The sequence below is a fragment of the Phascolarctos cinereus genome, unplaced genomic scaffold, assembly GCF_003287225.1.
Source record: "Phascolarctos cinereus isolate Bilbo 61053 unplaced genomic scaffold, phaCin_HiC Scaffold_4;HRSCAF=312, whole genome shotgun sequence".
NCBI classification, from domain to species: Eukaryota; Metazoa; Chordata; class Mammalia; order Diprotodontia; family Phascolarctidae; genus Phascolarctos; species Phascolarctos cinereus.
This window is the reverse complement of record NW_027555847.1, coordinates 516,599,694-516,623,819: the sequence shown is the minus strand read 5'-3', so window position 1 is coordinate 516,623,819 and position 24,126 is coordinate 516,599,694. Positions and strand designations below refer to the sequence as shown.

Sequence of the window (24,126 nt, the reverse complement as noted above, 5' to 3'; positions counted from 1 at the left end):
TTACTCCTGTTCTTCAAATCCTTCTTTGGTTACATGTTACAGACTGCTCACATCCCACTGCCCTCAATGCAATGCAGTAGCATTGTAGGTCTCTCTTTTATACAGCAAGATCAGTAAACTGTTTGTATTGGAAAAGTGAATATTTGCTGTTATAGGAAACTTGGAATCAGTGACAGTGCTTGGCAGCTTCCTGAAAGGAATCTAACCTGCTTTCCTTGCTCTGGGCCTAACTCCTTATCTATTTCTATTGTCTTTCCCAAATATGCATATTGTTGGTTGGACACGCTCCACAGGCATTTTGAGAGCTGGGCAGTAGACGTTCTTCATCCTTTGGTCTTTTCTGGATGGATGAACAGGCCAAACTCTTTTCAGTGATTTCAGATCTCTTTCAGAGTGTTATACATAGTCCTGGGGCTTGACGCAATTAACAAAGACATTTGCAAACAGGATGATCGGAGGACCTCACTATCCATGGGAAATCTTTCCTCAACCTGGAATCTAAACTATCATCCATTAGAGTGGCAAATACTTTTGGGAAGCATACATTTTCCTTTTTCGCGCCTTGCTTGATAGTTATTATTAGAAGTCACTGAGTGGCATTATTTCTATTACTTTATTTTCCTTTTTTTTTGTGAGGCCATGGGGGTTAAGTGACTTGCCCAAGGTCACACAGCTAGTGAGTGTTATGTGTCTGAAGCCGGATTTGAACTCAGGTCCTCCTGACTCCAGGGCCGGCGCTCTATCCACTGTACCACCTACCTGCCCCTATTACTTCATTTTCCAAAGAATCTTGAACAACCTTGATACACAAATGGGAGAGACCTTGATGTAAAAAATTCTGTGAGGTAGTATCTGGTTCTATCAACTCCTCTGCTTTTTTTTTTCATAACCAGTAAGCAACAAACATAATGGGCTCTTAAAATATGTACATCCTTCAGTCAATTGTGAGATGGTAAAGATGTAGTCCATTATTGAACATCATTTGGGAAAGTTTGCTTGTTCCTTGCTAATATCCTCATGGAGAATACCCTTAGTCCTCAGACATTTCCTCATTTCCTATCTGGCTGCACTCACTTTCAGCTTCTTGGACTTTTCCGCTATGCCACCTCCCCTCACATTGTTCAGTTTTCTTTTGTATGTTGTCTTTCCTCATTAGGTTCTAAGCTCCTTGAGAGTAGAACTGTCCGTTTTGTATTTGTATCCCTTGCACTCAGTTCAGTGCCTGGAACATGGTATGTGCTTAATAAATGTTTATTGACTCTTAAATTTACGTATAGATGACCCAGATAAAGATTTTGTATACATGTGAGAAGGCATATAGGTCAGTAGCTGTTGATATAATTTTTTTTTCAGAGTCTCTTTTCAGCAGGAGCTGTAGTGGTCATGGTAACATGAACACAACAGCTGACCTGCCTCCTCTACAGTGTCCCTTTATACCTGCCAGCTCTCCCTTCTGTATAATGGTGAAGGAAGGCGAAGAATTAGTGACTTGAAAGAATGAATGCAGAAAACCACACAAAAATGAGTAAATGTCCCCTTGCAAAGTGTAATTTTGTAGGGAGAAAATAAGAGAATTTGGCTTCAAAGGAGCCAGTTAGCTGATAGATGATCTGACTTTAGTATTGTATATAAGTTCAAGTATTTTATACTTTTTCTATGGAGTCATGGGAAAACTTTATTATAGTACCCTAGAGACCTCATTAACAATATCTGCTCAGTTAAGTAACATTTTGCTCAAGGCAAGTAGAACTGATTTGATCATTAATTCTTAAAATTCTTATGGGTAAGGAGTGACGTATAAGGAGCCTTTTTTAAAAATTACCAGGACCAGATATCTGGGTTTTCTAGAAGGTCAAATGCCACTAGATTCCCAGGAGGCTATTTGGCTTACACATTCCAATGATCATAAATAGATTCCTAACCAAATCAATTTCTCATTTTTTTTATTTTATAAAATATCAGGACTCTTATAACAACAATACATCTAATCTCAAGATGTTCTGAATTTTAGAAACTGATAAAACAGAATAATAACAAGTATCAACTATGTTTCATAAACTTGCTTTATTTCTATTTAGCAAATGTTCTATGTGAATATTTCCAAGAAGTCAATCTCTCACTTTTATCTTGTCATTAGAAAATGATATGATAAAGTGAGATCTAGACTTCCATCTAATGATTCAGGTAGAACAGAAATACATAACAGTGCAGAAAGCATGAGAAATAGCATGAGTCGATTGACTGTGATCTTAATAGGCAGACCTTCTACTGTTAACCTAAATATGGCAAAATGATTTTTTAAAATCTCATTTGTATTGCTCTGTATATAAGGTTTTTAACAAATGTTTGAAGAAAAGAGTATTTATAGATTTCACTTCCACAGAAGTACACTTCTTGATTTTGCTAATTCATTAAATAAGCAATTTCACATTTGTTTTTCTACTTGAGAAACTGGAGACATCAGAGATGACTTTAGCCAATAATAAAGTGTTTTCATGGCTTTATAAAACAAAAACAAAAAAGTCTGTTCATACCAGCATGTCTGCAACACATTATATCTCAACCCAAATAAACTAATGTCCATAAAAACAAATGATGTGTACACTCCTAAAGCAGAGCCCCTTGTCATCTGATGACCCCAACACCCAGCTCAATATTTCCATAGCACATGAAACCTCCACTGGGTTATAGGAAAAATTTCACAATAAGTAGGAAACAACTTACTTTAAAAGCCAACCAGTGATGCCAAAATGGCATCTGACTTTGTCTTCACCCACTGCCCCTTCAGCTACTTAGCTCTCCAATTCTTTTTGGCAGCTTGCCTCTTCCAGCTCCCCAACTCCCAAAAGATTTCTCTTCTGCCTTCCATTGGTAGAAGAAAGTGGGGCCTGGAACTCTCTCACAAGTCTTTGGTCCTATTCCATGGCCAATCCAGTGGCACCCACCCAGTGATTCCTGGGAACCATGACAACCACATATACAACTCAACTATCTTCCTCCACCACCTCCTTGCCACTACCATCGAGGCAGCCCATATTCCCCTGTAGCCAAGTTAATAGATTCAGATGTCAATGGCTAACTGGATAATTGTCCATGGTAATTTCCATGTTTTTCCTGTATTCAGCATGCTGTTCTCTACTCCTCTGCTTCAAATAAACCCAAAACAAACCTGGAAGAGCACCCGCAGAGAAATCATTTGCTATGAAAGTTATGAAGAGGTATGGTTAGAGGAAGTTCCCTTGTCTAGGAATTTTTTATACCAATGAAATTACAAGGCTGATATTTATCCCCTATGCTCTTAATATCATGTATAATTTGAGAGATAGCTTCACTATATAAAGGGGAAGCCTCATATCCTTAGAGATTTTTCTGTTTTGTTTTGGTGGGTTTTTTTGCCATTAGACTTTTTTGAGATATGATCTGCCACAAAGCAATATGGTGATAATATAGTAAAAAATAATAATAACCACAATTATTATAGAGAGCCTGGGTCAGTTGTCCAGTATAGATTATGCATGAAATATTACTTAAGGTTGCAAAAATTTAGAATTTACCTAAATTCTAGATTCAAGCATCTAAAAAGGCAAAAGTCAGTTAGCTAGACTTACACACCAGAAGCCTAATATCCTTTATAAATTGACCCATGACAAATCCAGTTGCACACAATGATCTAGAGACATAATATCAATCCAGAAACGAAAGTTTTTAATAGATATCACTACATAGAATGCCCAATTTCTAAGCTATGTGGAATGATTTTTCAAAATATAGATATAATGGGGAAAAAATTAAAACTTCATGGAAACAGGATGAAGTATGTAACATACATATGTAACATTGTTGTTATCTTGTCAGAGGCCACTAGGTGGTGAGATTGGATGGAGGGCTGGGTCTGGAGTCAGGAAGACTTGAGTTCTAATTCAGCCTCAGATGCTTACTAGCTGTGTGACCGTTGGCAAGTCACTTGACTTCTGTCTGACTCAGTTTCCTCAATTATAAAATAAGGATAATAATAGCCTCTACTACTTAGGGTTGCTATGAGGATTAAATAAGAAATATTTATAAAGCATTTACAGTGCCTGGTATATAGTAAGCACTATATAAATGTTTGCTAATATCATTGTTTTCTGCTACTGGAGATATTCCAAAGATGCTTTAAGTGAGATTACAAAAGAAAAGCTTACATCATCAAACTATTGTCTTTAAATTTTTAGTTTTTTAAAAAAGTGATTTTATTCACCTGGGCAATAGCCTACAGAATAATAAATACAAAAGAATGATAACAGGATAGTTATTTGTCCTTGAGATAGTTTTTGAACTGCATCAAAAATATGAGAAGAATGAGATAATAACAATAATAAACTTACATTTAAATAGTCTTCTAAGGTTTGCAAATTTTATACTATTTAATCAATCAATAAACATTTATTAAGTACCTTCTGTGTACCAGGCACAATTTTAAGCATCGTAGATAAAGGAATACAAAAAGATGCAGAAGACAGTACCTGCTCCCAAGGAGCTTTGTATAAAATATGAGGCAAAGTGGGAGGGAAGGAGCCATGGGAGATTTGAGGAAGGAGAAAAATGTTTGGAAGAGCCACTGTGGAGAGTGAGATAGCGAGTTAATAAGGAAGGTATAATAGGATTGCCTAGCAGCAGTGAGGGCCCAGTTGAGATTGCATAAAATAAATTTGTAGCGAACCCAATCAGAAAAGTTGCATGATTTCTTCCAGATGATCAGCAGCAGATGAGTAGGAGTGAAGGATAAATTGTGGGAGTGACCCAACATTGAGGCTTGGCTGGTCATAATCAGTGATATAAGGGAGCTCAAGAGAGGGCAGTATAAAGTTAAATCAATTCAGCAAGAGGTCAAGATGGGGAGAAGAGAAAGTAGCTAGTGCAGGGGAAATGGCCTAGGAGAAAAATGATTTTCAAATCTACTTATTCATCAATAACTTATCTGCTGACCTCTAGTCTTTCTTCTCCACCTGTCTTTCAGACATCTCAAACTGGATATCTAGTAGACATTTTAAATGCAACATGCCCAAAATTGAACTCCCCCATTAGTTTACAAGCTCCTCAAGAGCAGGGGTTGTCTTTACATTTCTTTGTATCCTCAACACTTAGCACAGTGTCTGACCCATAATAGGTGCTTAATAAATGCTTACTGACAGATTGACCAAGTCTTTTCTCCATAAAAACCCAAAAGTCTTTCCACTGTCATGCTGCTCCTCACTGCAACTCATGGAAGCAGCTGTAATTAATTCATGAGACAAAGAACATTTAGTATCTCTTTCCCTTCAAACTACAAAGTTTTCTCAAAAATGTGTAACTTTTATTTTTCCCTACCATTCCTGACTCCTAGAATACTTCACCATTATTTGACAAATGATTGAATAAAATGTTAAAGGTTCATAGCTTGGGGAAAAGCAGTCTGTTTTTCAGACAAACCCTTTGATTTACTATCCCGTGGCTAAGTCACTGCAGGAGTCTGGAGAAAGCTCAATTCTATTTGTTCAAAAGTCTGGTCCTGTGGCTTTGGCATTTCTAACTTACTCAGAAATCATTTGTTTTTAATTAATATTCAATTCTATATCTGAAATAATGAATTTAGTTATTCTATGCACTGATAAGGTTCTGAAAAGTATGTGCATGGGGTGGAGCGATCTCCATCATAGGAGGCCCTAATTTTAAATTGAACTCAGACAAGGTATCTTCTTAGAAATATATTTTAGGCAGGCTCATTTTTTTTAAAGGAAGAAAAGCCAACCTTATAATGAGGGATTCTACCCAGCTCACCTGATTCTTCCCAAAGGTAACTTACTTGCCAAAGTTTTTGGAATCTCACAGAGAAGTTGTAGAAAGCTTAGAATAACAAGTTGATTTAATGTTTCTATTTATACATGGTGTCCAGTTTCCAGAAGAGTCTGAGACTAGTGGTTTCAAACTCAATTTAGCATTTAAACTCATTTTCAGCTAGGTCTCTATGGGACCAGCAATTAGGAAAGGCAAAGAGTTCAAAGAAGAAGGGTTATAACCTTTCAATGGCATGCTTGTGCGGTCTTTTAAAATGCAGCTTCTCCAGTCTTTCTTCCTGTATTCAGCAAACACCGCAACCCACAACCAGGTTAACAACCTGCTGGTATGGCAGCCTGAAGCGGGCATAGAAAAACTGTGGTTTTTCATTTGGCTGCATCTGGAAAGACACCAATTTCTAAGTCCATTTATTCCTACTCCTAGTTGTCCTAGGGAAGGGATCTAAAAACATCCTGATGACTTTACTGCAGATTTTGGGCCAAGAGGTACAACAAGGGGAACAAGAGAAGAATGGTCCTTTTGAATTGCCCAAGATGCCAGGACACCCTAGGAATGTGGAATTGGGGGCTTTCTGCCTTTGTGGTGACTTCTATTTTATACTCTTCTGCACTGATATCTCTTAGGAAGTGCAGTGAGCCTGGGAGGATCAGGCCTAGGATTGAGACTACCTGTTTCCTCTATTTTGGGGAAAACTGAATCCCCATTTCAGATTTTAATGCAGACAGAGGTTCAAACCTGTTTAATGCTCCCTAGAATTGTTTTGCCAGGCTAGGGAAGTAGAAGAAAATTGAGGGGAAAGTCTTTGTAGTCAACATTCAGAAAAATATCTTGGTTTTCCCTGGTCAACTGTCATTTCAGCTTTTCACAGAATGTAGGACCAGCAGGGACCTAAGGAGTTCATACAATCCGTCTCCTTCCCTTTGGATGGGAAGTACTGCACCAGTTCAGATCAATCTCTCCATTTTTAAAACAGACTGCTAAAGAAGGTAATCATACAATCTCCCTTAATTCCCTTTCCAATTTTTAAGGACTCTCACTAACAGGAAATTTTCCATGGCTGATAGGGTGGGGGACATACAACAACACACCAAATTATTTTCTGCTAATGCCAATTAACTTAGAGGTGCTTGAGATTTCCTTACATTCAGAGTGTGTGTGTGTGTGTGTGTGTGTGTAGTCCCAGAGGGAGTTAGTCGAGGTGAGCTTGGTGGTGTCATGGGTTGGACTGGTCACCCTGCTTTTCAGCCAACCCTCATATTTTAATCAGAAGGATCTGAAAAAAAATCTTTCTAATCCTCAGATGTTTTCAAAGGGCTCTGTATGTCTCTGTTCTCACTACAGATGGGCTCTGTTCTGAGGATGGACACTGACCAAGATGAAAATCCCTCTTATGAGTTCAAAGGAAATGATAGGAAAGTAGGGGAGGGGGAATGGGGTGGGAAAGAATGGGCAGAAGCCAGAAGCCTTATTAAACACTTAAAAAAACCCTTTGATTTTTAGTCTCCCTGGTCCCATCTGAGAAGCCAGAACAGAAAATGAAGCAAACCTAAGTTTAAAAGAAAAGAATGTCATGATGAACTAATTCCTTTCATCCCAGAATTTGAGAACTGGAAAGAACCTCAGAAATCATTAGGAGGGTAAAAACAATTATGTGATGTGTCTAAAGTTACAGAAGCAAAAGTCAGACTGGAATCCAGATCTTCTGACCAGTGCTCATTCTACTATACCATGTCTCAATGACATAAATTCTATGTAGATTATTTAAATGCTTTGATATACATTCTTCAGTCCTGCAATCTCTGTGTCATCATCCTTGACTCCTCCCTCACACTAGCTCCATATAACCAATTTCTGGTCATCTTGTTATTTCTATTTCCACAGCATCTTTAGTGTATGTCCCTTTCTCCCCACTCGCACGGCTGTCTCCTGGGTACAGTTCTTCATCACCTGACAGCTGGATTACCAATTGTTTTCTTTGTCTCAAGTCTCTCCCCATTCCACTGCATCCTCTAATCAGCCATCAAAGTGAGCTTCCTAAAGCTCAGATATGACAGTGTAACAGCCTCCTTGCTCAATAAACTCTAATGGCTCCCTATGGCCTTTAGGACCAAATAGAATATCCTATTAAGGCCTTTCAAATCCGGTCCCTTCCTCCATTTCCAGTCTTCTTACACTTTTACTCCCTTCCACATACTACATAACCCAATGATACTGGCTTTCATGCTGTCCCTGGTATGAAACACTCCACCTCATGATTCTTTACCTTTTTACTGGTTATCCTCTAACCCTAGAATGTGATTCTTCCTCATTTCCACCTTCTGTTTTCTCTGGTCTGTTTCAAAAATCATCTCAAAACCGACCTTCTGTAAAGAGCCTTTCCTGGTACTTCTCTCCCCTCCCCCTGCTAATGTTTTCCCTCTAAGATAGCCATCCATTTACAGTACATGTATCTTATATCTACACAGTTGTTTGCATAATTTCTCTTCCATTAGAGGGGGAGCTCCTTGAGAGCATGAACCGTGCTTTTGCCTTCCTTTGTAACCCTAGGACTTAACACAACACCTGAAATATAGAAAGTGCTTAATAAGTGTTTGTTGATTGGACTAAAATTTGGTTATTTTCCAGCCAATTTGAAGAAGATAAAATTAAACTAAGTCAATTTTGTTTATGTGAAGATGTGTGATTTAAGCATGATGGGGAATGTGCTCTACCAAAGCAGATCATAAGTCCATCTAGTAGACCAATCCCCCCTCATTTTATAAATAAGTAACTGAGACTCAGAGATGTGAAGGGATTTACATGTAGTAAGCAGCAGATCTGGGATTTGAACCCAGGGCCTCCGCCCCTCAATCCAGCAGCATACTTTATACTGTATCATTTGGCCTTCAAATCACAGCCTGTCCTAGGGAGTTGCCCAAGGAATGTAGAGCCTTATACATGTTGTGAAGTGTGTGTTACAATATTTGAATCTACATCTTCCTGACTCAATTCTACCATGTTACTACCTCCATGTTGCCTCTGTACTTCTTAGCATTTGCATTAAATATTTGGAAGATGAAGGGCGAGGAAGGGGTAGGATGAGAGGTTGAGCTTGGTGCTTTGGCAAATATAAATTTTCTACATTTCCCAAACCCTTTTTATCCTACTTCTCATTATCATGAGAGGCAGTATGGCTTAGTGAGGCATGACCTCAGAGTCATAAAGACTTGAGTCCATATACTGCCATATACTGGCTGTATAACTCGTGGCAATTCATTTAACTTCTCACTGCTCTAGGCAATTCTCTAAAAGTTATAAGTTGCAGAGAAGACGCCAAACTGCATCGGTAGAGAGAGTTCTCTTACCTGGGAGCTCACTGTACTAGCAAAATCAAAGTCATTTTCTATCCTCATATATACATATATATATATATATATATATATACATACATATATATACACATATATATATACACATACATATATATATACACACACACACACACATACATATATATACATATATATACACATACATATATATATGTGTATATATATATATATATATATATATATATATATATATATATATATACACATATATATATATAAGAGATGGCTTGACTTATGAAAATGAAACCTAATACCCAAAAGGAAGTTTTTATTGTTGTTGTTTTTTCCTACACCATCTCAAATTAGGGCCTTAAAGGTACGCGTTACCCAATCAGAAGACTGAATTCTGACAATCAAGACCCCCAAATGAAACTTCAAGCTGATTAACAACTGTTCAGATTCCATGAGTCTCCTTGAAAGATTTCATTGAAGACTTGCCTATCATTCTTGGAAGAAAATTTTTTTCCTTTCTGTCTCCTCTTTTTTTTATTTTCCAAGGAATCAACCTACTGAAAGGGGTAATCTTTAGAAATTCCTACTTTACCAGTTTGAAGAACATTTTGGGGGTCCAGAGACTTTACATGGAGAAGCTCTTTCTCATTACAACCACAAAGACCAAGAATTAAAGACTTCCCTTTTCCTCATACTCAGTTCACCCTTTTCTTTTCACATAGTTTGAAACAGATGAGGCAGAAAGTAATGGCTCTGGCTCATGTTCCCCCTTGGAACAAACGGCCCTCGACATCATTCTGGCATGCTGCCAACTTGGAGTGATCTCCAAGTGGCTCTGCATCTTAGTGCACTGGCTCATCAGACATGTTTTAATTACATATAATAAGACATTGCCATGACAAGATTCATTTGGAGGAAATATCCCTGGCCAAGGAAGCTTTCTCAGAAGATTTTATGTAATTATAATAAAAGGGGAGTGTTTTGTTGTGTGAACTCGTGATAAGATAGATTCAAATAACAATCTCTAGTACTAAGTAGTCTTTGAGAAAGGAAATATTCTGTGCTATCTCATCTGGTTGTGATTTGCCTCAGAGCATGAGAAAAAAATTATTCTAATTCATACACACACATTCACATGCACATGTATACCCTCAAGTAGACAGCAAATGGATCAATTCAATTAGGGAGTCAATGTTCTCCTAAGCGTATCACCAAAGAAACTAGAAAATCCAAAGTGTCTGGGTAAAGTACTCTGGAAATGTCAACACTCTAGCTGATACTTACTAGGGGAACTTTCCTAACCCTGGCTGCATTCTACTTCTGGCTATTCCATTCTTAGCTATCTCTAAGTGGCTGGAGCTCAACTCATAGCTGCCATACTTCCCTGTCTTCCAAGTTCCCATACTTCCATAGGCTGTTGCCAGACCTACTGAACTTTTCTCTTGAAACTATCTGCACTATGTGGCTATACAATCAGTGCTATGCAACTGAGTGAGGATGACAACACAGTAAAGCTTGTGCACAGCCCTGTAAGAGACCCAGCACCCAAAAGGGACCTGAGTACCTTTAGCTAGACACTCCCTCGGTACATGTGTATGATATTGGACATACTGTGTGCTTGACTTTTTGAGTCTGTCCTTTGAGTAACATATATGATATGCATTAAGTTCTCATAGAGAAGTGCTTTGTAAATGCATGATACTATTGTTGTTGTCATTAGGGTCATCACTTACCTGGTATTATTCCTTCTTCATATTTACTAATTGTGCTCTTTCTTACTTCCCCAATCTCTTCTCCGGTCTGCCTTCCTCTTCTCCCTTTAGGATCACTACTACCATACATAGACTTTTCACAAGCCTTCTGGGAGATAGCATGGAGTAGTGGGAAAAGTACTGGGCTTGTAACCAAAAGACTTCAGCTTCGAGTCCTAGCTCTGCCACTTACTAGCTATGGGAACACAGGTAAGTCCCTGAACTGATCTGACACTCAGTTCCTGCATCTAGAAAATGGAGATAATAATCTTTAAATTACCTAGCTCATAAAGCCGTTGTGAGAAAAATGTGTTGCAAAGATCTTCATAGGATCATATATCTAGAACTAGAAGAGACCTCAGAGACTGACTAGTCCAAGTCTTTTATTTTATAGATAAGAAAACTGAAGTCCAAGAAGTTGTGACTTACCCAAGGTCACACAAGAGCATAAGCAAGTTATTTTCATTGCTAGAGGCAGCTTGGTGGTATCATGGATAAAGTGTTGGGTGTGGAGTTAAGGAAGACCCGAATAAAATCTGGTCTCAGAATTTTAATAGCTGTATAACCCTTGGAAAGTCATTTAACCCATTTGCCTCAGTTTTCCCATCTACAAAATGGAAATAACCTATCCAAAGCTGTTGTAAGATAATATTGGTAAAATGCTTTGCAAACCATAAAGTATTATATAAATGCTAGCTAATATTATTACCATCATTGAAGCTACAATTTTCATTTGTCACTCCCACTTTTGTTTTTCCTTCTCTACTTTTCTCCTACCCCTATCCCTACCCCTACTTTTCACCTCTCAGCAGCCCAGTTCCCTAATATGATCCAGCCCATTTTTAAACTACTGCTATCATTACTCAAAGGCATCACTGCTTCAACTGCTAGGCTGCCATATCCTAAACCCTATTATGAATTCACACTGGCACAAAAAACCTGCTGAAATCTTGTTGCTCATCTTAAATGTAAAATGGAAGATCCCTGGTGGTCCTGGGACAATACAAAGAAACAGATACCTTGGCATTTTGCAGGGGTGGCTGGTAACTGGACGGCCTGTAGAACATCCTTTGGCTGGAGTCAGTGTGAATGTCACCAAGGAACAGTTCTTCCACAAGATGATCCAGGTTGTGGTGAAGGTACTGTTTTTCTACCCGGATCAGTTGAAGCTCATGCATAGCAAAGTTCACTGCTCTGGTACATTCACGGCCATTTTCTTCTCGCCATAAGTCATAGGTGGCATCCTGTACCCAGGGGTTATCTGAGGTGATGAAACCTGGGCATGTGCGATTTACCAACTGACTAAGTCTTTCAGCAACAGCTTCACTATGACAGATGATCTGGACATTATGTAGCTGGTAGTCTGCCTCAGTCCCTCCTCGGATGATCCAGGATGCTTGACGAAGCCGTATCTTACCCCTGATGACTAGAGTGTAGGTAGGGTTGGTACAGCGGTTACCACCATAATAAAACTGGTAGGCCTTGAAGGTATTGTTGTGATAGAATCGATAAGATCTGGTAATGAATTCTGGACCAGATCTCACTTCACATCTACAGGAGAAAAGGAAGAGAATTTTTTTAAAAATAAAAAATACATGAGAAATGGCAACCACTGCTGTTTTCTGAAAGGAAAAATGCCATAGGAGCATATAATTTAGAGCTAGAAGAGATGTTAAAAATCATGTAGCCCAATTCCCTCATTTTACTGTTGACAGAAGGGAGCCCTGAAGCAGTTCAATAATTCTCCCAAGGCCACAAAGATAGTAACAAATGCAGTATTAAAATTCAGGTTCTTGGATTCCAGATTCAGGCTCCTTCCACTCTCTAGACAGGCATTTTCTCAGGTTACAAATAGCTCAGAGTGGCAGAATCATCACCCTCAGGCATAATCTTTATCTTCCCTACAAATCTCATTCTTTGTATTTATAAGGTAGGCCTCTGGACCAGAAAAGAAGTTCCATTCCTCAATTAGTTAAGAAAAAAAAAATCATTCACATTTTAATTATAGAAATATGGAAAGATTTCCTGATGCTATGAAAATGGTTCAAACAATCCTTTGCATGAACCTACTTCCATACACTGAGTCATGTTCTAGCCATAAGCCAACACTCATGGGCCAACCCCTCCTCTTCCCATATCCCTTTACTTAAAAAAAAAAAACAACTATATGGCATTTCCCGAGGGAAAATATAAAATGCAAGAGCATCACTTTCACAGTGTATCTGAGAATCAACAAACTATTTCTTCTCAGATAGCTTTAAAAAATAAGATGCTGCTGTAATTCTATGTGCTGTTTTCTATAGGTGTCAATATTTGGTGGGCGGTAGGGGAAAGACAGCATGGAGATTTTGTCATGTGCCTTGGAGTCTTGGTAGGAGCAAACTTTGTTTTTCTCTAAAGCACATCTTTTTTCACTTTCTACTTAAAATTATGAAATCCTAAGGCTAGAAAGGACTGCAGAAGTCATTGAGTCCGTCTCCAGGGCTTCTTAAACTTTTTCCACTCCAGACCCCTTCAGAATTTCTTAAACTGTGGGTTAACTGATGCTGAACTATACCTGCAAATGAATTCAACTGGACTAAGGCTTATTGTGTCTAAGACATTGTGCTAGCAGCTAAGGGTGCCAAGATGAAAGAAGACACGGTTGTCTGCCCTAGAGGAGCCTATGATAAAAACAGTTACACTAAACTGTGCGCACAAATAACCAAGAGATAGCTAGGTGGGTCAGCGTCTACAGCATTAGACATAAGATCCAGGAACAACTGGACTTTGAACCTTGCTGCAGTCATTTATTAGCTGTGTGACTAGGGGCAAATCACTTAATCTCAGTCTCAGTTTCCTCATCCATAAGATGGTAATATAATAGCACTTGCCTCACAGAAGGATCAAAAGAGATAATGTAGGTAAAGTATTTTGCAAACCTTTAAGTAATACTACATAAAAATTAAATACTAGTATTTAATTAGAAGTATTTTTTATATTATACTATATTACTAGTATTTACAAAGGAAGGGAATTTATTACTAGTACTTACAAAGGAGGGGAATTTACTATAATACTAGTATATACAAAGGAAGATATGATGAAGACAAAGAAAAGGCATAAAAAAAGTTCGTTGACAAATCTGCGAAGGGACAAATTTGCTTCTGTTTATTGGAAAGTTGGGAAGGATTCCTTTCATTTGAAAAACCATTTATTATCAGAGGAATTTCATAGAAGAAGTGATACCAAAGTTAAGCCATTGAAAAAAGAAGAGATTTCAACAGCAGTTATGAGGTAGTGGGAGAATATTCCAGAGAGTCAAACCAGATCATAGCAAGATTAGAATGGGAGAATGGGGATAGAGAAAAGAGAAGATTACCTGCATGGATGTATAATGAATTCCACATTTTCCTTTTCATTTGTCCACTCTTTTGAGCAAATCAATTGTTTCCTTTTTCATTTATATGCTATGTGCTTCCTTTCTTTTTTTGATGTTAGATTGTAAGCTCTTCTAGGGCAGGGACTGTCTTTTGCCTCTTTTTGTATCCCCAGTGCTTAGGACAGTGCTTGGTACACAGTAGGTTCTTAATAAATGTTAATTGATAGATAGCGTTACAGAGTTTCAGCAAAAGGAGCCCTAGAGATTATTTAGTCTAACAATTTCATTTTAGAGATGAAGAAACTGGAGCCCAGAGAGTTGAAATAACTTGACCAAAGACATACATATAGAAAACAGCAGCGCCAGGGTTTGAATCCAGGTCCTCTGACTCCAAAGCCGTGGTCTTGGTTTAAATATTCATTTTTCTTATTTACAGAGTGGCTACATGTTCTGAATCTGCTTGCCTCCCCTCTCATTCCTCTTGGGATGTTATTCTAAATCTTTCTCCTTTCCACTCCCCCTATCTTGGCTCACTCAACCTATTTTGCATCTCATTTTATCACCTAGTCAGCTATCTATTTTTACTTCTCTCTTCTTTGTAGAAAGTCCCCTTTATTCCTCTCCTTCTATATCTCTCAAAACATTCCTTGGCACCCTGATCTCCTACTTTAGCAAGTTTCTCTTTTTTTTTGGTCAATTTAAAGCTAGTGATAATAGTTTAGAATACTCAAATCCAGCTTTTTATGTATGAGACACAAGGTATACACTGGTAGGTCAATCTTATTTAGTGCTGATATGAAAGCATCACAATTATTAGGTAGTGGGAAATTCAATCTCCAGTCAGTTTAAGCTTGGCTTTCTTTCAAGCAAGTAAAAGGGAGATGCCAATTAATGCTAGCTAAGAATGAGAACCTAATTGTAACCAAGAGCCCTCAATTACAGGATCTTCTTATTTTGGCAAGGATACAATGGGCAAATCACCTCTTTGGTTCTTATGGTGCCATGAAAGGTATGACAAAAGGAATATATAATTTGGCCCTTTTCTATACCAAGAAATTACTTCATTATCAGTATATTTTACTTAAGTGCTAATTTTAGCTACACTGCTAAAATTTCCATTAATTCACATGTATGAAATTATACTGGATCCACAGCAGATAAAGGGAAAATTTTCTTTAATGTACTATCCAAAAGAATAGTCCAGTGCTTTTGGTCTGTCCTTGCTAACAATTATGTTCTGACTAATAATGGCATTAATTCATTGTTTTTAAAAAGCTACCAGTACTATTATCTCCACTGCAATAGAAAAATGTCTTTGTTGGTATTCCTAATTGGAATAAAACTACTTAGGATACTGTCAGGTTTTGTGCCCAGTTCCAGAGCATGGCTATGAATCATGTTTCCGTAAGCAATTTATCCATCCTTTGCTTTCTATTCCCACTGATATCTAGTCCTCATCCCTTTGTACATGGACTATTAAATTGTATCTTACCTTGTACATTACTGTCAGATTAACCTTCTAAAATCCCATTTTATCAACTAATTGCCTTGCTCAAATATCTTCAGTGACTCCCTCATATTTATACCATGCAATTCACACAGCAGGTGTTTAATAAACGTTTATTGAAGGGCTGACAAATTCTTCATGCCTGCGTTCAAACTCCTTCACAATCTTACCTCATTTATTTTTTCAGACCTATTTCCCATTACTCCCATAAACAAAAACCTACTTTCCCCTGAAATATTCCTTATGCTTTCTTGCCTTTATGATTTTGCTCACATTATCTATCTAAAATTAGCTTCCCCTCTCTCTATCACTTAAGATCCATCTCAAGAGTTTCTTACTTCATTCTCTAAATTCATAGCACTTATAGTCTACATCAGCATTTCTCAAAGCGTGGTCCAGGGCCTCTTAGGAATCTTTGAGACCTTTTCAGGGGGTCTGTAAGAACAAAGCTATTTTAATAACAATAGTAAGAAGTTTTTATTTATATAAATATGGTAAATATAGATCAATATAACTCACACAAACAAAAGCCCTTTGCGGCCCTCAATAAATTTCAGGAGGTCTTGAGACCAAAAAGTCTGATAACTGCTGGCTTATAGTGAATACATGGAAATAAGTTATGGATTGATTGCCTTATGCTATCTTTTATACTGTCACCTCGTGTTATTTAACTGTACTCCTTTCAACTAAATTGTAAGCCATTTCAGGCAAGGGACTGTCTTTTACTTCTTTGAATCCCGTTTAGAGCCTGGAACATAGAGAACGCTCATTAAGTGTTTTCTGATGGACCATGTGAAATAGCATAAAATGTATTGTTTTACCCAGTAGGCACAAGATGTGCAAATGGAAGAACATTGGACAGAAGTGTTTTGCTACTGAGGTACTCTCTCACTAAACTAAATCTTCTGCAACATGAGGGTTATCCCTATTGTTTTCTGTGGAGCCACAACCTTGGAGTCTAGTTGCACACCCAAACCATTTCTTCCATTTTTTTGAAGTCTTGGTGAATTATGTACATTATGTGCATTATTCTTTTTTTTTTTTGGTGAGGCAATGGGGTTAAGTGACTTGCATAGGGTCACACAGCTAGTGAGTATCATGTGTCTGTAGCCACATTAGAACTCAGGTCCTCCTAACTCCACGGCCAGTGCTCTATCCATTGCAAAGTTGTAGGTTAGTGTTTTGTTTTGTTTGTTGTTGTTGTTGTTGTTTTTGGCTTTTTGGTGTGGCAGTTAGGCACTTGCCCAGGGTCACACAGGTAAAAAAAAAAACCTCACTTTTTCCTTTTTTTTTTTGGCTAGGTAATGGGGTTAAGTGACTTGCCCAGAGTCACACAGCTACTAAATGTTATGTGTCTGAGGCTGGCTTTGAACTCAAGTCCTCCAGACTCCAGGGCCAGTGCTCTATCCACTGTACCACATAGCTGCCTCACATATTCATTATTCTTGAGAGGCAGTATAACTATATATATAGTGGATGGGAAGGCTCTTACTGGAGTCAGAAAACCTAGGTTCAAATCCTGCACCTGATACATATTAACCATGTAATCACAACCAAAGTCACTTAACCCCTCAATTCTCTAAAGCTATAATTTAGAGACTACTTATGGAATTATATTGGTATAGTTTCCACACTGGAAATTTGATATGCCAGTGAAATCACAGTTTTGGATCAACTCCCTTCCCCCCAAAAAGACACCCACCAAAAATTTTATACACCTCATAATCATCCTGAATATTGTTGAAATATGTGTCAAGGAATTGGTCATAGAAAAGAGGAGTTTTTTGAACGGATGTGTGTGTGTGTGTGTGTGTGTGTGTGTGTGTATTTAAGAGATGAAAGTAGAAAGAGTCATTTGTAACTAGTGTGATCTAAGAAACTTCTTCAGGAAAAAAAATAGTCACAACTTCTTAGTGCTTTAGGCAACTTGTTAAGGCAGTAAGTTACAACAGAATTGCCTTTCTGCATTAGTGGTGGGAATTTCCATACCAGGGGTTTCCTACTCCAATAGAATAAAAGACCAGACAAAAACAAAACAAAAATAATTTGATTCAAGAGAAATTACTATTAAAATTTAAAATGTGGCATCAAGCAACTTCAATCACTTCTATTAAAAATAAACTATGGCATTATATACTCCAATGCTTAATACTTTTTCTGTTTGATAATGAAGAACCTTGCAAGGCTTCCTTAGTGAAAAACTTAAGTCTGACCCATCAAGGAGCTTTCAAAATGTTTATAGTTTTAACCAATGCATAATTTACCAAAAGAATATTTTAAGGGAAGGATAATTTATTTCTTTGTGAATAATCAAAATTCTTGAAGAATATGTCTAGAATTGACACTAGACAACATCTAACTTCTCCTAAACAGTCTCTCACTCCCCACATCTAAACACAACTTTAACACATCTACAACTTTAACACATCTAAAATAGTTGGATCATGTGAAGAAACCACTTTAAAACTCTACTTTAAACATGTTCTATTTTATCAATTTTATTCTAAAACACAGTGAAGGAAAAAACAGCAAAGCCTCTTTGGGAAGCCTGAAAGAATCTGAAAGCCACCAATCTAGTTAATAAGAATATTGAGTCATTCTATATAGAATAACATTGATGAATAGTAAGCTTCAAGGAGAGAGAAGTCAGTGCCATGGAATCAAACTGTTGGAGTAACCTTTTCAGGACTGGACAAAAGACAGTGACAGAATTGCTGAGATATTTCTCTTTTTTGTTGTTATTGCTCTGACAGAAGAAAAAGAAAGGGAAATAAAGAGCTGTCCTAGGAAACTGAAACTTTATAAAACAGCAACTACCTCTTAACTACAGAAAGACTAGTTAGTTAGGAAAACCACTAAGGAAACTCATATGACCAAAAGACTTTCAATTGATGTCAAAAGCCACAATGAGGCACAAAGACTAAAGGCATCATTTATGTGGCTGAGATCTGTGGTCATAGCTCTAAGTGTTAAAAAATGAAAGAAAAGTCAAAAGTTTCTATTCCCAGTAACCTTGGAAAGGATCTCTCCCAGCTACCCAGGTCTCCTTCCTCAATTACCTCATATTTGCCCCACATATACATATATACATACATACATACATATATATACACACACACATATATGTATATATATACATACACATATATACACACATATGTATGTATATATGTATGTATGTGTATATATATGTGTGTGTGTGTATATATATATATATACATATATATAGACATGCACATGTGCTACAACAATTATTTAATATTGTCTTTGTATCACCAGCTAATACAGAAGATGTTCAATAAATACTTGCTAGTTAAGTACAAGAGAGAAAGACATATTAGGAAATAATCTATTGTATAGTGAAAAGGGGGCACTGCATGCTTCATCTCTTTCAAAAGTATTCAATTTTATATTTTGAGTTGTTTGTTTATTAAAGATTACATTATATCCACTGGTTAAAAATTAGTTTGTGTTTATACTACTATTTCGATATAAACATGTTTTTAACCAAAAAAAAAAGCTGGAAGGCTGAATCACATATAGATTTCACTCTCCACCTGTGGCATAAGCCAAACTATTTGGCCAGATACCATATCTGATCTGATGGCAGTTGCTTATGGTACTTAGGAGGGAAGAAATCATCCTACTTATATCTAGAGGCTCAGACTCTTAGACTCACTGACTTCTAGGTTATTTTTGATAATCTAGTGCTCAATTAATGATGAATCTCGTATTTGTGGCAGAGAAAAAGAAATCAAGAAATGTGTTCTTGCCTAGTAGAGGTAATTCTAGTAACTTTCTCTTTCCTGTTAAAGCCTTGAAGTCATATATTGCATTACTTGAATATGACTACAGTATTTAGACCATAAGGAGCTAACTATGTTTCAGGACTTGGTGAAATACAAATACTTAATTTCACTTGCTAATGACTTTTTTTATATAAACAAGCAGTACGATACAGTTCAGTAAACAAGGTTCCATTCACTAACTCTATGTGGTCAACTGTGTTACAGTATAATCTCTCCTTGAGCATAAGGTTTCAACAGTACTTAGCTCTGTTCCTTAACCGAAGAAAGTTTTGGGGTTTTTTTTAATTGCTTGCCTTGTAGGATAAAATTCAGATAACAAGGGAGTAGAGTTTTCATTGAATATTATAGGCAGCTTCTGTGCATCTGAGACACCAAACAATGGGTGAGAAAGAATGTTTTTCATTTCCCCAGAGCTCTGTGGGATTTCCTCATCAAAACCTTTGTGCTTCTTACCCTGTGGAGACCCAATGGCCCTCAATTGTGGGTGGCATCTGCACGGTGATCCGTGCTCCATTATGGAGGTGCTTGAGCATGTGATGACACTGAGATTCCTTGAAAGCTCTCCAAGCGCTCTTCTCTAAAGATCGAGGATGGGATCTGCTATCTGGGTGAAGAAGGGCAGAACCTTCTCCCAGCCCTAGGAAAGAAGACAAGTGAAAAAAGTTAGTCAATAGGTCTCCAAAGCTCAGGAACCATCTTCACAAATCAAGCTGAAACAATTTGTACAAAGGAAACAGTATAGCTTGACAAAGCGTTTTGTTCATAATATTAGGTCTCATTAGTTGGAATTTTTTTCCTAGTAGAAAGATATTTTCCTCTGTCAGTTTTGCTGCTAATTCCTCTTAATGGTCCTCAAAGGGGTGATTTCAACAAAATTGTTTCCTGTATCCAACTGGGTGCAAGCCTCTCTTTGGTCCCCCTTCCAAAATCTCTGGGACACCTGGCCTTCTCCTTAGCCACTCCAGGGGCAGCTTGACTATTGAGGCAATACTATACTCCCTCCTGTCCTGTTTAAAAAAAAAAAGAGCCAAATTTTAACTAACAATAAATATTAACAAGCGACTAGTATGTTAAGCTGTATGCACTAGAGGGGATATAAAAACATAAGACATCTCAAAGAGCTTACAATCCACCTGGGAAAAGACAACCTGTGAATATGCATATATACAAGAAGTGAATATGAGCTCTCCTCTGTTACACATACATGAAAACAAGAGCATAAGATGATATAATAACAACCCGATCATTTTATAGTACAAATGACTAAGGAATTAAAAAAGGGAGAGATCAACTGAGTGTGAAGTCACCAGGGAAGGGAGATGGGAGTCAAAACAGAGTCTTAAGGATTTGTCTGTATGATATAGATGGGTAGTGAGTATGAGGGGTGTTTGGGGGGACAGCCAGGAGATTGATTCTATATGTACATTTAGAGGATTAGAATAAGATGTAGAGACCACTACAACAGGAAGGAAAGAAGGAGACAAGCATTTATTAAGAACCTTACAAGCCGTAGTACTGTGCTAATTGTTTTACAAATACTGTCTCACTTGATCTTTACAGCATCCCTGGTAGTGGGTGCTAGTATTATCCCCATTTTATAGTTGGAGAAGCCCAGACATATGGAGGTTAAGTGACTTGCTCAGAGCCACACAGCTAGTAAGTATCTGAGAAAGAGCTTGAACTCAGTTATTCCTGACTTCAGGCACAAAGGTGCCAGCAGGGTGAGGGTAAAGGCATAGCAGCTTTGGCAGGGAATACAGGATCTGGATGGGTAAAGATCTGTTGCTATAAGGTGGCAATAACATCTGGGAAGACAGCAAATCAAGTCAAGGCAACAAGAATTTATTAAGCACCTACTACGTGCCAGGCACTATGCTGGGTCCTGGGGAAACAAAGACAGGCAAAAAACAGTCCCCGCTTTCAAGGAGCTCACAGTCTATTAAGGGAGACAACATGCAAATAACTATGTATTAACAAAATACAGACAGAATAAATAGGTGGTAATCTCAGAGGGAAGGCACTGTGATTAGAGAAGACTGGGAACCGTTTCCTGGAGAAGGCAAGACTTTGGCTGAGTCTGAAAAGAAGCCAGGAACGCACTAATAATAGGTCAAACTCCTATGAGTGAAGTGAGATAGTATTATCCCCTTGTATGTATGAGCTGTCTGTAAGTGAAGTTTTCCTACCTTAGGAAAAACTTAGAGTTACTTTAGCATCAGTAATTATTACCAATGATGAAAGAAATATAAAAGGCATGAGTTTTGAAGTCAGAGTATTTTAGGATTCTCATTCTGTCACTTACTACTTGCAGGATCTTGGGCAAATCATTTCTCTCTCCAGCTCTTGGTTTTCCTCATCTATAAAAGGAGAGGGTTGAGCTATGTGACTTCAAGGCCCCTACCAGTATGATCTTAATGGAGATCCTCCTAGAACTCTCAATATCCCAATTATTTAGTACTCAAGCAAGCAACAATGATTTGGCAATCTAATATTTAGGATCTTAGAATCTAAAACAGGAAGGGATTTTGGAGATCATTTAAGTCTAACCCTCTTATTTTACAGATGGGAAAACTAATGCCCTGAGAGTCCTCCATAATAAAACAAAATTAGATGTTTATTTCAAAATTCTAAAATGTTGAAAGTAATTCCATTATACTCCTCACATCAAGTTACTTTACAAAAGTAAAAAAAATAGATATCTAAAAAGTTTAGGAGTCAGGACAAGGATTATGAGATGAATATGAAACTGATTGAAGGTGTCAATGTTATAAAACACATAGTAGGAGTTTCAAATTAAAATAAAACAGTGTTCCCTATATTACTCTTGATTATTACAAGTTCAATAACTTACCCAAAAAATTACTTCAATGTAAGCATACTTATAACCATTTACATAATGTGCTTCATTTAACACTGCATTAACATTTAGAATTAATGCAGTTCTCTAGAGAAGTGATTTGCTATACATCACAGTTGTTTTTTGGGGGTACCTAGGTGGCGCTGCAGATAGAGTACAATGCCTGAAGTTGGGAAGACTCATCTTCGTGAGCTCAAATTCTACTTCAGACACTTACTAGCTGTCACCCTAGGCAAGTCACTTAAACTCTGCCTATTTCCTCCACTATTAAAAAAAAAGAGCTGGAGAAGGAAATGGCAAACCACTCTAGTATCTTTGCCAAGAAAACCCCAAATGGGTTCATGAAGAGTCAGAAATAACTGAAAATGACTGAACAATAGCATCTAACAAAATCTAAGAAAGGAAAAAATTGATAGGATAAAGAAAATAACAGATAACATTTATTTAGTACTTGAAGGTTTGCAAAGTGCTTTATAGATATTATTTTATTTGATGTTTCTAACAACCCTGTGAGATAGGTACTTTTATTATCCCCATTTTGCAGATGAGAAAACTGAGGCTGAGAGGTTAAGTGACTTGTCCAGGATCACAGAGCTAAGGGTCTGAGGAAGAATTTGAAGTCAGTTCTTCCTGACACCAACTATAGCACTCTTTCCACTGTGCCACTAGTTGTTTGGGTCAGGGATAACTTGCCCAAGGCTAGCTCTAAAAACAGAGAGGTAACTTGCCCAAGACCACACAATGAGGAAGTAAGAATCAGGACTTGAGTCTACGTCCTCTGAGTCAAAATCCAGGTCTCTTTCCACTACTATTCTGTGAAGTTTCTATGAACTAAGTTGTTCCCAGTCTTCCTATTATCTTTTAAATTTGAAGTATAGGCCAGTGGAAACAAGATGCCAAGGTAAGTATATGCAAGTGAGGGTTGATTATTGCAGCAACAGGGCTGGTATGGCTGCAAGCACAGGCTAAGGAAAATGAATGGCAGAGAATAACTCATTCCATGGCTGGAATACTGAAATGTGTACCCTGATTCATTATTAACCCTAACCTGCTCAGTCGGAAGTATTTAGATTTAATAATAATAATAATAGCTAACATTTGTGCAGTACTTTAAGATTTGCAAAGCACTTTACAAGTATTTCATTTGATCCTCACAACAACTCCGAGAAGTAGTTATTATTATTATTCCTATTTATTAGATGAGGAAATTGGGGCGGACAGAGTAACTTGTCCAGGATTACACAGATCATATGTATCTGAGGTCAAATTTGAACTCAGTCTTCCTGACTCCAGGTCCAATGATCTATCCTTCCTATCACCTAGCTGCCTCTTATCCTTGGGTATGGGGCCTAAAGAGTAAAGTGGGGCATCTGAAAAGGAGGAAGGTTCTAAAATGCCTGGAAATTATCCTACTAATCACTGATCTTGAACATGGCCAAGGAGATGTTCAGGGATGCTGGGCAATTTACCTCAACTGAGAAGGGAGAAGAGGGGACAGGAGGGGACAGAAGGATAGAGAGGAACAGAAACTGTTTACATCGAGCATTGGTGCCTAACACACTCCTTTTCAACGCCATTCTTCTACATTAAGGGAAGGTAGGGGTAGTAGGGAGCAAAGACGGAAAAAGTATATGAGAATATGATGGAAGGAAATGCATAAAATTAAGGAGTTTTTGTGCAAACAAATCTGATTGTGGCTAA

At 37.7% G+C, this 24,126-nt stretch overlaps 1 protein-coding gene across 1 annotated transcript in view; it reads right to left on the bottom strand.

Moving 5' to 3' along the window:
• The window catches only part of APCDD1 (APC down-regulated 1), a 52,069-nt gene that overhangs the window by 17,534 nt on the left and 10,409 nt on the right, over nt 1-24,126 (bottom strand). The window contains exons 2-3 of the mRNA XM_020985551.2: nt 20,022-20,205; nt 11,911-12,442 (exon numbers count right to left, since the gene is read on the bottom strand). Coding sequence (XP_020841210.1) covers nt 11,911-12,442; nt 20,022-20,205 — 716 coding nt within the window. The remainder of the gene's footprint in view (nt 1-11,910; nt 12,443-20,021; nt 20,206-24,126) is intronic.